This window comes from Triplophysa rosa, linkage group LG25 (genome assembly GCF_024868665.1).
Source record: "Triplophysa rosa linkage group LG25, Trosa_1v2, whole genome shotgun sequence".
NCBI classification, from domain to species: Eukaryota; Metazoa; Chordata; class Actinopteri; order Cypriniformes; family Nemacheilidae; genus Triplophysa; species Triplophysa rosa.
In genome coordinates, this window is record NC_079914.1 from 8,121,056 (window position 1) to 8,133,027 (window position 11,972).

General features: G+C 36.3%; 3 protein-coding genes across 4 annotated transcripts; all 3 read right to left on the minus strand.

Moving 5' to 3' along the window:
• Positions 1 to 46: 46 nt before the first annotated feature.
• si:ch211-117l17.6 (regulator of G-protein signaling 21) lies at positions 47 to 4,399 on the minus strand. Its single transcript, XM_057324907.1, has 5 exons — positions 4,201 to 4,399; positions 3,981 to 4,064; positions 3,404 to 3,459; positions 3,164 to 3,327; positions 47 to 2,841 (listed from the first exon to the last, which is right to left on the minus strand). Exons 1-5 carry the CDS (start codon positions 4,275 to 4,277, stop codon positions 2,662 to 2,664), a joined length of 561 nt encoding a protein of 186 aa, XP_057180890.1. The 5' UTR covers positions 4,278 to 4,399; the 3' UTR covers positions 47 to 2,661.
• A 2,289-nt stretch (positions 4,400 to 6,688) lies between these two features.
• Positions 6,689 to 9,641, minus strand: LOC130548261 (platelet glycoprotein V). Of its 2 annotated transcripts, XM_057324903.1 has the most exons (3): positions 9,566 to 9,641; positions 7,459 to 8,965; positions 6,689 to 7,374 (listed from the first exon to the last, which is right to left on the minus strand). In XM_057324903.1, exons 2-3 carry the CDS (start codon positions 8,954 to 8,956, stop codon positions 7,055 to 7,057), a joined length of 1,818 nt encoding a protein of 605 aa, XP_057180886.1. In that variant the 5' UTR covers positions 8,957 to 8,965; positions 9,566 to 9,641; the 3' UTR covers positions 6,689 to 7,054. The 2 variants fall into 2 exon arrangements, with proteins under 2 accessions (XP_057180886.1, XP_057180885.1); XM_057324902.1 differs by having other exon boundaries at positions 6,689 to 8,965.
• Positions 9,642 to 10,240: 599 nt separating this feature from the next.
• uts2d (urotensin 2 domain containing) lies at positions 10,241 to 11,897 on the minus strand. The gene is made up of 5 exons (XM_057326344.1): positions 11,439 to 11,897; positions 10,996 to 11,100; positions 10,880 to 10,917; positions 10,682 to 10,775; positions 10,241 to 10,417 (listed from the first exon to the last, which is right to left on the minus strand). Exons 1-5 carry the CDS (start codon positions 11,629 to 11,631, stop codon positions 10,392 to 10,394), a joined length of 456 nt encoding a protein of 151 aa, XP_057182327.1. The 5' UTR covers positions 11,632 to 11,897; the 3' UTR covers positions 10,241 to 10,391.
• Positions 11,898 to 11,972: the final 75 nt, after the last annotated feature.

Here is an 11,972-nt window from a genome sequence, read left to right on the forward strand (position 1 = left end):
TTTAAAACTTCTTAAATTACGATACATTTACATAACAAGAAAAGTGACCCAAGATATTTAGTCTTGTTTTATGAAAGAAAAATATATAAACTAGGTAAGTTTATGCTTGAAACAAAATTGTACAATCTACAGTAAGTTACTGGCAAACCTGCTGCGAAATTACAGCAAAGTCTTACAGTGTACATCATGTTTATATTAAAATAAACATTAAACATAATATAACATAACAATTACACCAATGTGATTTTTCATTTAAAAGAGGACAGAAATTCCCAGCAACTGCACCTTTGCTGAGAATGACATGCTTGAGGAAATATTTCACGCATCAGACATCCTGACATTGTGATGGTGGAGTTTTAAGTCAATCAGACATTTAGTTATTCTTAGCAGCTTTGGGTTGCCTTTTTAAGCCTTGAATCTCTTTATTAACTCACCCTCAAGTTGTTTCAAACCTGTCACTACCATAGTAGAAAAATGTTTTTTGTATTTTTTCAGTTGAACACAAAGTTAGATTTTTTTTTGTTGCCTTTATTAATTAGAGGATAGTGGAAAGAGACAGGAAGTGACAGGGAGGTGTAGGATCAGGAAAGGAGGCCAAGCCAAGATTGAACTCTGCTCTCCCAGGGCACAGTTGCGCCATATGGATATTTTAAAGAATTTGTGAAAAACAAACAACTCTGGAGCACTTTTGACTACCATTTACATTTTTCTACTATGGTAGTCAATGGTGCCCCAGAAATCTCAGTTGCTAACATTTTTCTAAATATCTTTCTTTGTGTTTAACAGAACAAAGACATTTATACAGGTTTGAAACAACGTGAGGTTGAGTAATTCATGACAGAATTTTCATTTTTGGATGAACTATAAGTCATTGTCACGGTGGGGTCAAGAGGTTTATTACACAGATTATTAATGTATTTTATATTTTATGGCTATGTCTCTTTCCTTAATCAGTATTGATTTGCTCAGGTCAAACATGTGACCAAAACACAATTATTCACAGACTGCGGAAAACATCGTCCCAGTGTTTGTCAATGAGTGCGTTTACATGCACAAAATAAACAGATATCTATCAAAAATCAGCTTATAAAAGAAACCTGTTTTCCTGTGTTTACATGCATAGTAATAAACCGGATACGAAGAAAACCGCGTTTACATGGAAGTTTGAGACTTGACAGGTTTCTCGCATGCAGTGACGTCACCATCGATAGTCTGTTTTGTAATTAAAAATGCAGCGGGAAAACGGTCAGAAGCTGTTTTTATATATCTCTTATTATCGTCCGCAGAACCAGCATATGCAACAATAGTTTTTCGTTTTGCCGTTTCTACATCAACTGCATGATTCGAGAGCGGACGTTTATGCGTTATTTAGTATCACTTCCATTTGGAACTTTTACTAATGCACTGTCAGACATGCGCAGATAAACAAAGCTGAGAGAAAACCGGTAAAGGCGTTTACATGCAGCGCAAAATCGGAGTAATGGGCAAAAAACTACCTCTGCCGAGCGGGTTTTGCTTTCGCCGTTTATGATCTTTCCCCGATAAAAGAAAACCGTTTTACGCGTTTACACGACTTTACACGTTATCAGCATATTAAGCATAATCGGAGTAAGACTGTGCATGTAAACGCACTCAATGTCCTACAGCAACGTAAATATAGTTCATTTACTATTTGAATCATCTCCATCAGAAAGTGCCGCGATGTTCCCTCACGTCCTCAAGCTGTCACGGTAGGCCTAGGTATTTAATGACTGGAAGAACCCATAGAACAAAAAGACAGTACATAAAGATTCATTGTCATTTAAAGAGGGTTTTTTCAACCCTGTTATAATCATCATTATATTCAGTATATTATCAAGGTCCCACTTGAAGTACTTTTTCCACTACAAAAAGCATAGTCTTTCCAGGAAGTGGAGGAAGACCTTTCAGTTGACTGTTCAATGCTTGGTTTCACAGACAAGACTTTAGTGTAGTCCCAGACTAAAATGAATGTTCGAGCTGTCTGAAATGGAAATAACTTTCCCCGAAATATCTTACAATATGTTAGTGCCATTGTTTTGTCTCAAGATGCACACCAACTGTTTTTTTCTAAGGTCTAATTTAACTAAGGCATAGTCCTGGCTTAAGCTAAGCCTTGTTTGTGAAACTGGCCATAAAGTTGTAATTGGTGGAACTATTAGAATTCAATTCTTTTTTTAAATAAAACTTTGTAATTTAACGACTTTGAGAACAAGGTTTGTATGTCAAATCTATAAAACTGTCAACCCTGTTACTGTATTTTTCTGAGGGTATACAGTATGTTTTTATTCAGGTGGCACAATTTTAACACCTAAACACATTATTTACTGGCATCGTACAGAAATGCCCTTTAAAAATCACCTGTTTAAAATGAAAGTCACTTTATAAAATAGCCTATCCCATACAAAAAGAGAAACTTTGTAATTTTTCATCATTCCAAGGCATTTCCTATAACTGTAAGTTATCAGCGACATGGTTTATCTTCTAATCTTTATCGTCTCATTCAAGTTGTGACTCCACACCACATACTTTCTATTCTTTTTAAATCACTTCCCCTAAACCACGTGCGTACTTGTATGTTCTCTTTCTGTACGGCGGGTCTTACGGGGACTTTTCTCTGTGAATTCGTCGTTGACAGCAGGTCTATTTAGGGTTCCGGTCAGTGTTCCTCAGGTTCTGGTACACCTCAGACTTGTGGAACCTCGGGCAGGAGTCTTCCTCCATTAGTCTGTATATGTGTGACGCTGCTTCGTCGAAACAAGTGAGGTCAGGCTTTGCCAAGGATCTCTTGATCTTCTCGCGAATGTGATGGTCAACGTTGACCTGTGAAAATGTACATCAGAACTGTCATATACATCTTAAATTGATTCATATCGTATTTATGTAATAAATCGATATTCGACTTAATTGGTTAATTATTTTGGTGTCACTTATTAATGCAATAAAAGCCGTCAGGGTTTAAACCTGCAACCGTTTTGTTGCCATTCTAAATAAAACTGCAGTAAGTCACACCACCCAGCCTAACAACAAACAGAATAAATGGGCAAGTGCAATGATGCAATGATTTTCCATGCATGCTAATCGTGCTTCTACTTTAATGCGTGAAGGAATGCTCTTATTGTTCTGATGTCATTAGTATACAGACCTCCTTTTGGGCCATAGGATGTAGAAATTCTTCATAGATCTCTGCTGCTCTGTATAAGCACTTGCCAGGTGAGATCTCTTTATATTCCCTGCAGGCCAGCCAAAAATCTACATTCTCTGCACTATACTCAGTCTCAAGAAATGAGCGAAAAGCAGCCAGGTAGTCTGTTTAGAGGGAATATTTAAACTCATTAAAAAGTTTAAAAAATGCTTTTTTTTAAAGTTGGTTAATGTTACTAACCTTGATTTTTTAGCAGATCGGATAGCTTTAGCCCAAGCATTAAATGTTCCTGTAGTCTTAAAAATTATATGCAAGACAATGTATATATAAATGGCTTAAAAATGTTATTTTCATACATTTTGAAATGTTAGTTAGTTATATATTTTTTACTTTAAACAATTTACAAAAACTATTTTTTTGTACAAATTTTGATGCCACAATTGAAAAACAAACCTGGTCTCATGGGAATTCGTAACTATTTTACGAGGTGGCTTATTCGTGTGAATTTGTATGTTGTGAATCATGCAAAAACGTTTGATTATTAGAAACAAAACAATAGTGAAGCCCCGCCCCTAACGTCATGCAAATCGTACAAAAAGGTGCGAATGAGATCGTACAAATTCATACGAATTAGCCAAAATTAGACACATCCTAAAATAGTTATGTTTTGTGTTGGAAAAACTGCATAAAATGCAGCTTTTAAAATACCTTGTAAATTAAAAAATTTGTGGTTTCAGTATTGAAGTTGTGTTGAAAATATTGTCAGTTTTGTACCGTATGTACTGTATGTAAAAAGAGGCACTGCCGGTAAACTTACTGATAATCAGCGTCAGTCCATTTCTGAATCAAAACACACCTGATGTTGTTTTTCTGCTTATTTTTGCTCATCAGAACATCCAGTCTGTGAATTAAAAGGACAATTATTTGCAACAGAAACAACACCCACATCACTTGAACAAACACTGTTTTAACAGCACAGTCCGTTCGGGCTCATACTGTACAATATACAATAATAAACAAGATTAGAGTCAATTTACAGTTTTGGTTGTTTGTTGTTCCGAATGAGGTCCTTGAACTCGTAGATTCTGATCTTAGAAAAAAGGAGTTTAGGCATCGCTGGACTGAGGGTAATAATTCAGCATCGAGCATTATGTGTTGAGATTCATGGTTTTGACACATTCTTCCTCTCTTGTTGAATATCTGAACATGTTCATACAGATTTCTGGATGCCATTGGAAATGCGATGTTGTCCATCTGCCCCCTGTGATTCATACTGTATGGATCATAATAACAGGTTGGCTTTAGAGTTTGGTGCATAGAGGAAAGTGTATCTTGAACTTATGTAATATTAGAAATGAAGTCTTAATAATTAAAGTCCAAATGACCATAGATGTTTATGTGAGGAAATGAATTTCATTTGCTTAGTTGCTTTATTTCAGTACTGGAGTAAAGTACTGAAAACTGAAGTACAATTACTACAAACATTTCTACCGTTAAGCCTTGAAAGTGATGTTTACTGTGAACCTTGTCCGTTTATTCAGTCCTTCTTTTGTCTTTATTTACATCTATGCATTGAAGTACAGTATGTTATCAACATTTTTGTCCTAATCTCATGTTTCAAACTTTAAAACTGAGTCAAACTGAGCCATGTCACATCCTGTTAATGTGGTAATCGAGACCTTTAGACGTTTAGTGGGCTGATGAGCCACGCCCCCAGTTGAGCTCCACCCTATCAGAGAGGTTAATGTTGGGTTAAACATCAGGGTTGGGCCTCTGTCGTTTTGTTATTAGTCATGTGGGAGTGGTGAGAATCTGATTTTGCTTGCTGTGTAAACTCAATTTAGTGTTTTGAGATACGGATACATGGGTTTAGCTGCAAACGTTCATTGGGTGGTTGAATTGCCTATGTTTTAAACCAGTTTACCTGAGTAGTCCTAGCCCTGGTTTCACAGACAGCGCTTAAGGCTAGTCCCAGACTAAAATGAATTTTGAGCTGTCTTAACAGAAAATAACTTCAAATATGTCAGTGCCAATGTCTCAAGATGCACATCAGTAATGTTTTTTTTCTAAGGCATTTTAATAAAAGCAACTTAAATAGCCTACTGTATAGTAAATCCTGGCTTAGGCTAAGACTATGAAACTGGGCCTTTGTCAACCATTGGTCAAAAAAACAGATCACAACATGGGTGAGCCAACATTGCTTTGTTGGGATGGTCTGGATGCTCCAAGAAAAGTGTTTCAAAGTACCACGTGGTCCAGTGTTTACAGTTTTAGAGAAATTAACCTTAGAAAACTATTTGCTTAAGGCTTTGTGTTTTAAAATAAAAATCATTTTATCTCACTGTAGTTTTATTGATATTTTAAAGTAGCTTGTATATGTTTGCTTTTCGTGTTACATTCAGTAAAGAAATGTATGTGCTTTTTTTATAAAATAATATTGAATATTTTAATGATATTAAATAATGTTTACAAATAAAATGTAGGCCTGTATTTTATTTGATTTCAATTAACAGAAATGATTTTAGTTAACTGTAATAACCTTGATGTGTATATGATTTCCTTGGACCTGTGAAATGTTTTAATTTGTTTATGTAGTAAGTACATGCTCATTGATATTATTTACAATAAGTGTTGAGTGCTCTTTCCTGTTCAGGGCTGAAACAGCAAGATGGTGTGTATTTTAATGTCTGCATAATGCGCATTTTGACCTATAAAAGCAGGTGTATGTTGTTCGTCCAGCAGGTGGCATACATGTCAATGAAATGCTACAGAGGGTGTGGAAACATTTTATTTGGTCTGACATTTATGGCAACAGCCACCAAGGGTGTGCCCACATCAGTTGAATATAACTCATTGGAATGTGGAAAGGTAGAAGGGTAAATTCAGGTTTGTGGAATGGAAACAAATGATTCATAATAACTGAATGTACAAATGGATGCTATTGGTTTAACTGCCACATGGACTCAAATGCACCAGCATTTGGAGTGAAAGAGCAAATGTTTATATTTTGAGTGAAGATTATCAAACTATCTAAACTATTAAATAATCAAAAAAACTATCAAATCGTTGACAATAATAAAAAATAATATGCTTGAATCATGAGGTACATAAATTAAAGGGTGCACTAAAAAAGGCTGTTTTGTTTTCAACCCATGGTTGGGTCGAGAATGGACTAAAACTAAAATATCCTAGAAAAGACTCATACTTGACCCATGCATGGGCTAAAACACAGTATTTTCTAAAGTGTAAATAGGTTGAATTTTACTTTAAAGGGACAGTTCACCCAAAAATATATATATTCTGTCATCATTTACTTACCCTTGAGTTGTTTCAAATCTGTATACATTTCTTTGTTCTGATGAACACAGAGAAAGACATTTGGAAGAATGATTGTAACCAAATAGATCTCACCCCCCATTGACTGCCATAGTAGGGAAAATAAATACTATGGGAGTCAATGGGGGATGAGATATGTTTGGTTGCTGACGTTCTTCCAAATATCTTCATTTGTGTTTAGCAGAACAATGAATTTTGTTTAGGGTGAGTAAATGATGACAGAATTTTCATTTTTGGCTGAGCGACCCCTTAAAAGAAATAGTGAGATTTACCAAGTGCCAATTCTGAAGTCATTAAAAATAAGAAAATCGTCTTCGGGTTTTACTATACAAAATTTTTATTAAATTAAAAAATACAAACAATAAACTCATTCAACAAGTCAACTCAACAAGTATTTTCAACAGCCAATTTAACCAATGAGCCAACTGAAAAATTTAAGTGCAGTGAGTCACTAGAAAATGTGGAGTTGAAGATGACTGAAATTTTCAAGCCAGTTCATTGGAGTCTGGACCACCGGCAACAACCAAAAACATTTTTCTAATCAAGACATGCTCTTTAGAATTTGTAGCTTTTAGTTGTGATCCTCTGATAGTGACCTTCTATAGCAACTTCCCCCAATGTCCACATCACCTTATGGAGCCTATACAAAGCACACAAACTGGCCGCAATAATAACTACACCAACAACCAAGAGAACAATATACAAAGCCACCATGAAGCCACTGAACAAACCAGTTGACGGGACAGTCCACAGATACACCCAACCGTTATAATGATTGTTATGCACAATATCAGGTCCACTGTCCAGGACAATCGTATTGTAAAACCCTGGTTGGTTATTGTAGCCAATCTTTTTTATAATATACGATTCTTCAGCTGTAGGAGAAAACAAAGAGGTTACTGCAGAAGTACTTGTAAATGGCAGGATAGATGTAGACACAGGAGCTGTCCCTGTAGTACCAGTGTCTTTTCTTGTTATTGTCAATGTTGGAGGAGATGAAGTCACTTTCGTGGCAACAGAAGTCGAGGTCATGTAAGTTGTTGGACCACACTGAAGATCTTCGTAGGTCAACGACTGCAATGGACGATCTAGTAATTTATACGGTTCCCGGCACACTACTCCTTTTTCCAAGTCGTTCACGATCGTTGGGTTTTCCTGAATCCATTCCGCGATTCCCATAATGCTGCAATTGCAGTTCCAACGGTTGCCACTCAAAGAGAGAACCTTCAAGGCACCAGCATGTATGAAAACATCTCCAGTTAGATACCTGAGATGATTGTTTTTTAGGTCAAGCGTTTGTAGACGTGGGGTATGCCTAAAGATTTGCTCCGGAAGAGTCCGAAGCTTGTTTTCATTTAGCAATAGTATTTGAAGGCTAGGCAAACTTGAGAAGATGTCAGGATGCAGCTCCAGAAGATTGTTGTGTTTTATGGAGAGCTTGTTCAGCTTGGGCAGGCAACAGAAGAGATCTTTGGGAAGAGACGTCAGGTTGTCGTTCAAGTGTAAGTGGAGCCATTTTAAGCCTGTCATGTTTGCAAAAAGGTTCCAGGGGACGGTGACTAGGTTGGTTTCGTAAAGGTAAAGTTCTTGGAGTCGCGGCATGTGACCCACCAGCTGATCAGGTAGAGAGATGAGGGGGTTTTTGTAAAGGGTGAGTTTGGTCAGGTTGGGTAGATAGTAGAAGCTCCTGGGTGGAATATACTGGAGTTTGTTGCCTGACATTGAAAGGGTGTGAAGAGCAGGCATATGCCAGAAAATGTGTGGAGGTATCTCACAAATCTGATTTTTTTGTAGCATGAGGACCAACAGATTGTTTAGATGATCAAATAAGCCGCTTTCAAGAGTCTCCAGCTGGTTGGAGGTGAGCACCAGACTTTCAAGTTGGCTAAGGTTGTGGAAGACGTTCCCTGGAAGGTTTCTCAATCGGTTCCCCGCCAAGTATAGGAAAATAAGCTTAGTCAAACTCTGGAAGACATCGGCGTCCAGCTGGGAAATGTGATTATTGCTGATGTCCAGCTCGGTTAGATTAAGCAACCCTTCAAACAATCCTGAACTTATGGAAACGATCTGATTGTCATCTAGCTGGAGCTGCTCCAGGTTGCTCAGCTCGCCGAAGACCTTGGGTGGGAAGACAGACAGGGCGTTTGATGACAATTTGATGGAGCGTAGCTGAGGAGCATCATAGAAGGCTTCCGGATGGATGGTGTCGAGAGAGCTGTGGGTGATCCTCAATCGCAGAAGAAGGTGGAAGGGCTGGAAGCTGCGTTCTTGGAGAAGTTGTATTTGTGTGTCATTGAGCAGGAGTAGGAAGGTGGTGGTGGGATCAAGGGGAGGTACTGCGGTGATGTCACCTGTGCATTTTACAAAGCCCCGAATGTCACACACACACCCACCGGGACAGTGAACGCTGAGGGTGAAGTGAGGCAGAAGCTGAAGTAGAATAATTGTGAACCACATGCTGTCAAACTGGGGAATGAATGTAGTTACATGTAAGTATACAAGGTAAAAAACAGTAATTTTACAGAATTTTACTGGTGTTTTTTGTATATTTTTGAAATACAGTAAAAAAATTACAAATTACAGAAAAATACTGTAAATTTACAAGAAACCCATGAAACCCGTATAATTTTATGTGACAAAACTGTTATTATACTGTATTTTTCTGACACCTAGCTGCCAGAAAAAAAAGTTTTTTATAGGACTTTTTTACAGCGGACAGTGAAAATCAAATTCATAATTCAACACTGTAAAAATATCAAATGATTATCTGTTAAATTTACAGACATTTCTGTTTATCTGAAAACATAACACAGTGCTGTGCAAAATACAGACGTGTACAGAAATATATGGGAAATTTCTTCATAACACAGTATTGTTCCTTTTTTTTCTACAGTTTTTTTTACATACTGGAAGTAACTTCTAATGCTCCCATGTTTTAAAAGAGTAAAATTGATGCAAACTCAACAGATCTTGCAATAAAATTGCATTCTTACAATCGAAATAAGAAAACAAAATATGAATCAAGTGAGTACAAAGCTAAATGTTTTAGTATTAGTTGTAACTTACCTATTACAAACCCAGAAGACTGTCTGACTGAAATAGATGTGTTGGGCTTTTAATAACCATAGCGTAGAGCTCTTCCTCAACACTTATCTCTGTCTACAGTGTAAACCACATGGAGGCCTGTATCCGTATTGATGAAAAGTTTTTTATCTAATTTGCCACTTTAAAACTAATTTTTGAGAAGATATAGAGCGCTGTGGTTTTCATTGTTTGCTGTCTCTGTGGGCATTATAAGTAACAACAGAAGTATATCTGTTGCGAATGCAATAAAATAACAAAATATCATAAAATTAAATTTAAAAAAAATCATCACAGCTGAAAATTTCAATGAAATTCAACATTTACGTATTTGTGGCTGTTTGATATTTATATTTAGAATATGTTACCTTTATAATCACCCAAATAGAAGAAAAGGAGTAAGAGTCTGTGGTATTTTCCTCATGCTTGCCAATGTGCACTTCAAACCACTAGAGGGAGACAAGAGCTCTTACTATAGACATTTTTATCATGTAAGGTAGAAAAACCCATTTTACAATTTAAAGAGACTAAATATAGTAAATGCATATTATGAATTTATTATGAATTCATATTTATATCCAGAAATCGTTAAGTAATATTTAGCACAATGATATTTGAAGAGTCAACAAATTTCATTTGTTTTATTAGTACACCATTTAATTTAAACACATCATTTAATACACACAGAGGTCTGCAACAGTCACGAATACATTATGACTATCATAACAATTATGACACATTATGGTAAATATAATTGCTCTTTTGAAACACATCTCAGTACAGATGGTCCTGTTTCTTCACCGTAAGATCTTCAAATGCAGTATTTCCAGAAGCAGGCTAAAAAATTAATCAGAAAACAAATGAAAACACGTTTTCCACTTAACTGACATTTGAAATATAAATGCAATCTCCTCATACGTGAATTTAGCATGAAATATATTATGTTATGCCTGACCAACATTGTGTCTTTAATTTCTATTACAATATCATTTCTATAGCAATATAACAACATTTTTTTAATTAATAGCATAACTTGTTGCCTGACATTGTTTTTGCTAATATTGTTTTTATTACCACATTTCAAAATGAATCCACACTCACCGTCATTTCTTTTCTTAGGTATCGTTCTCTCTTTTTCTATTGCATTAGACACCAGCTGCCTTTCTAGATTGAGTTCATCTTGCAAGACTCCAAGCTAAAACGGATTTATGAAGGTGAAACTTTGCCCAAATTTGTTGTTATATTTAATGATCATTAACTTTTTTTTAAAATCTACTGCACATAAATAAACAACTTTACCTTCTGTAGCTCTGCGATTTTGCTGGCCAACTCCAGTCCTGGGATTTATCAAGAACATGAAATTAGAATTGTGTTGATTTTAGATGCTTGTTATTGATTGTCATTTTGTCATTTACCTATTGCTTCCTCTTCTCTGGCGGGCAGAACATTTTTCCGCAACAGAAATGCCACAATCTGGTTCTGGATATTTGAATCATCCATTGAACGGTAAATCTGGTTGACTGTTAAAAATAGAAATAGAATAGAAATGTGCAATTCAGATCACAATCAGTAAAATCAGAAAAAAAACAAAGACTCAGGTTAATACAATGCTTTAAACATCTTTCAGACTACATTCAAGAGACATGAAAATATGCAATGAATTTTAACATGGCAAACTGTTTAGATCTGTGCACACAATAATTTTTCTCTCTCAAATTAACCTCAAATACATGCAATAATATATTTCTAAAATGTGCATGCCTTTACAGTCCATGACCACAAATGATAAATTCAATACTAAATAAAACCATTTACAGTATATGCAAATACAACAATGACCAGAAAAACATTTGCTCACCTGGACTTGCAAGACTTCCTGTCTGAATATCGAGAGCACTGATCAGAAGAATAAAAGCAAGAAATCGTGGCAAGAAACTTCCTGAAGGTACTACGTCCATGGCACAGATGAATTGCTTGTGAACTATTCTAACCAAACAGCCTACTGCTGAAGGGCCATGAGAAGGGACACTTTTAATCAGGTGTGCAGACATAAAGATGTGTCATCGCTATAAATCAAAGCATGATGTTGGTCGTGTTGTCAGAGAGCCATATCTGAAAAGGGCCATGACAGTTTCGACTGATGGGCTGGAGCATCTTCAGGGCCAATGTCCACACATCAATCACACTGTTACAAGAGTGGCCGCGTTGGAACAAGAGTAAATCACTAATACTACTGGGTATCATTAATCTGTGAGGATGGTAGAGTGTTCCTGGCATTCTTCCTTTAATTTGCCTAAAAGTCTGTTGACGTGTGTGATGCAGGTGAAATAAAAACATGTTTGGAATAATAAAGATCCAATATGGGGATTGATATCTGCACATGGGTGATTCA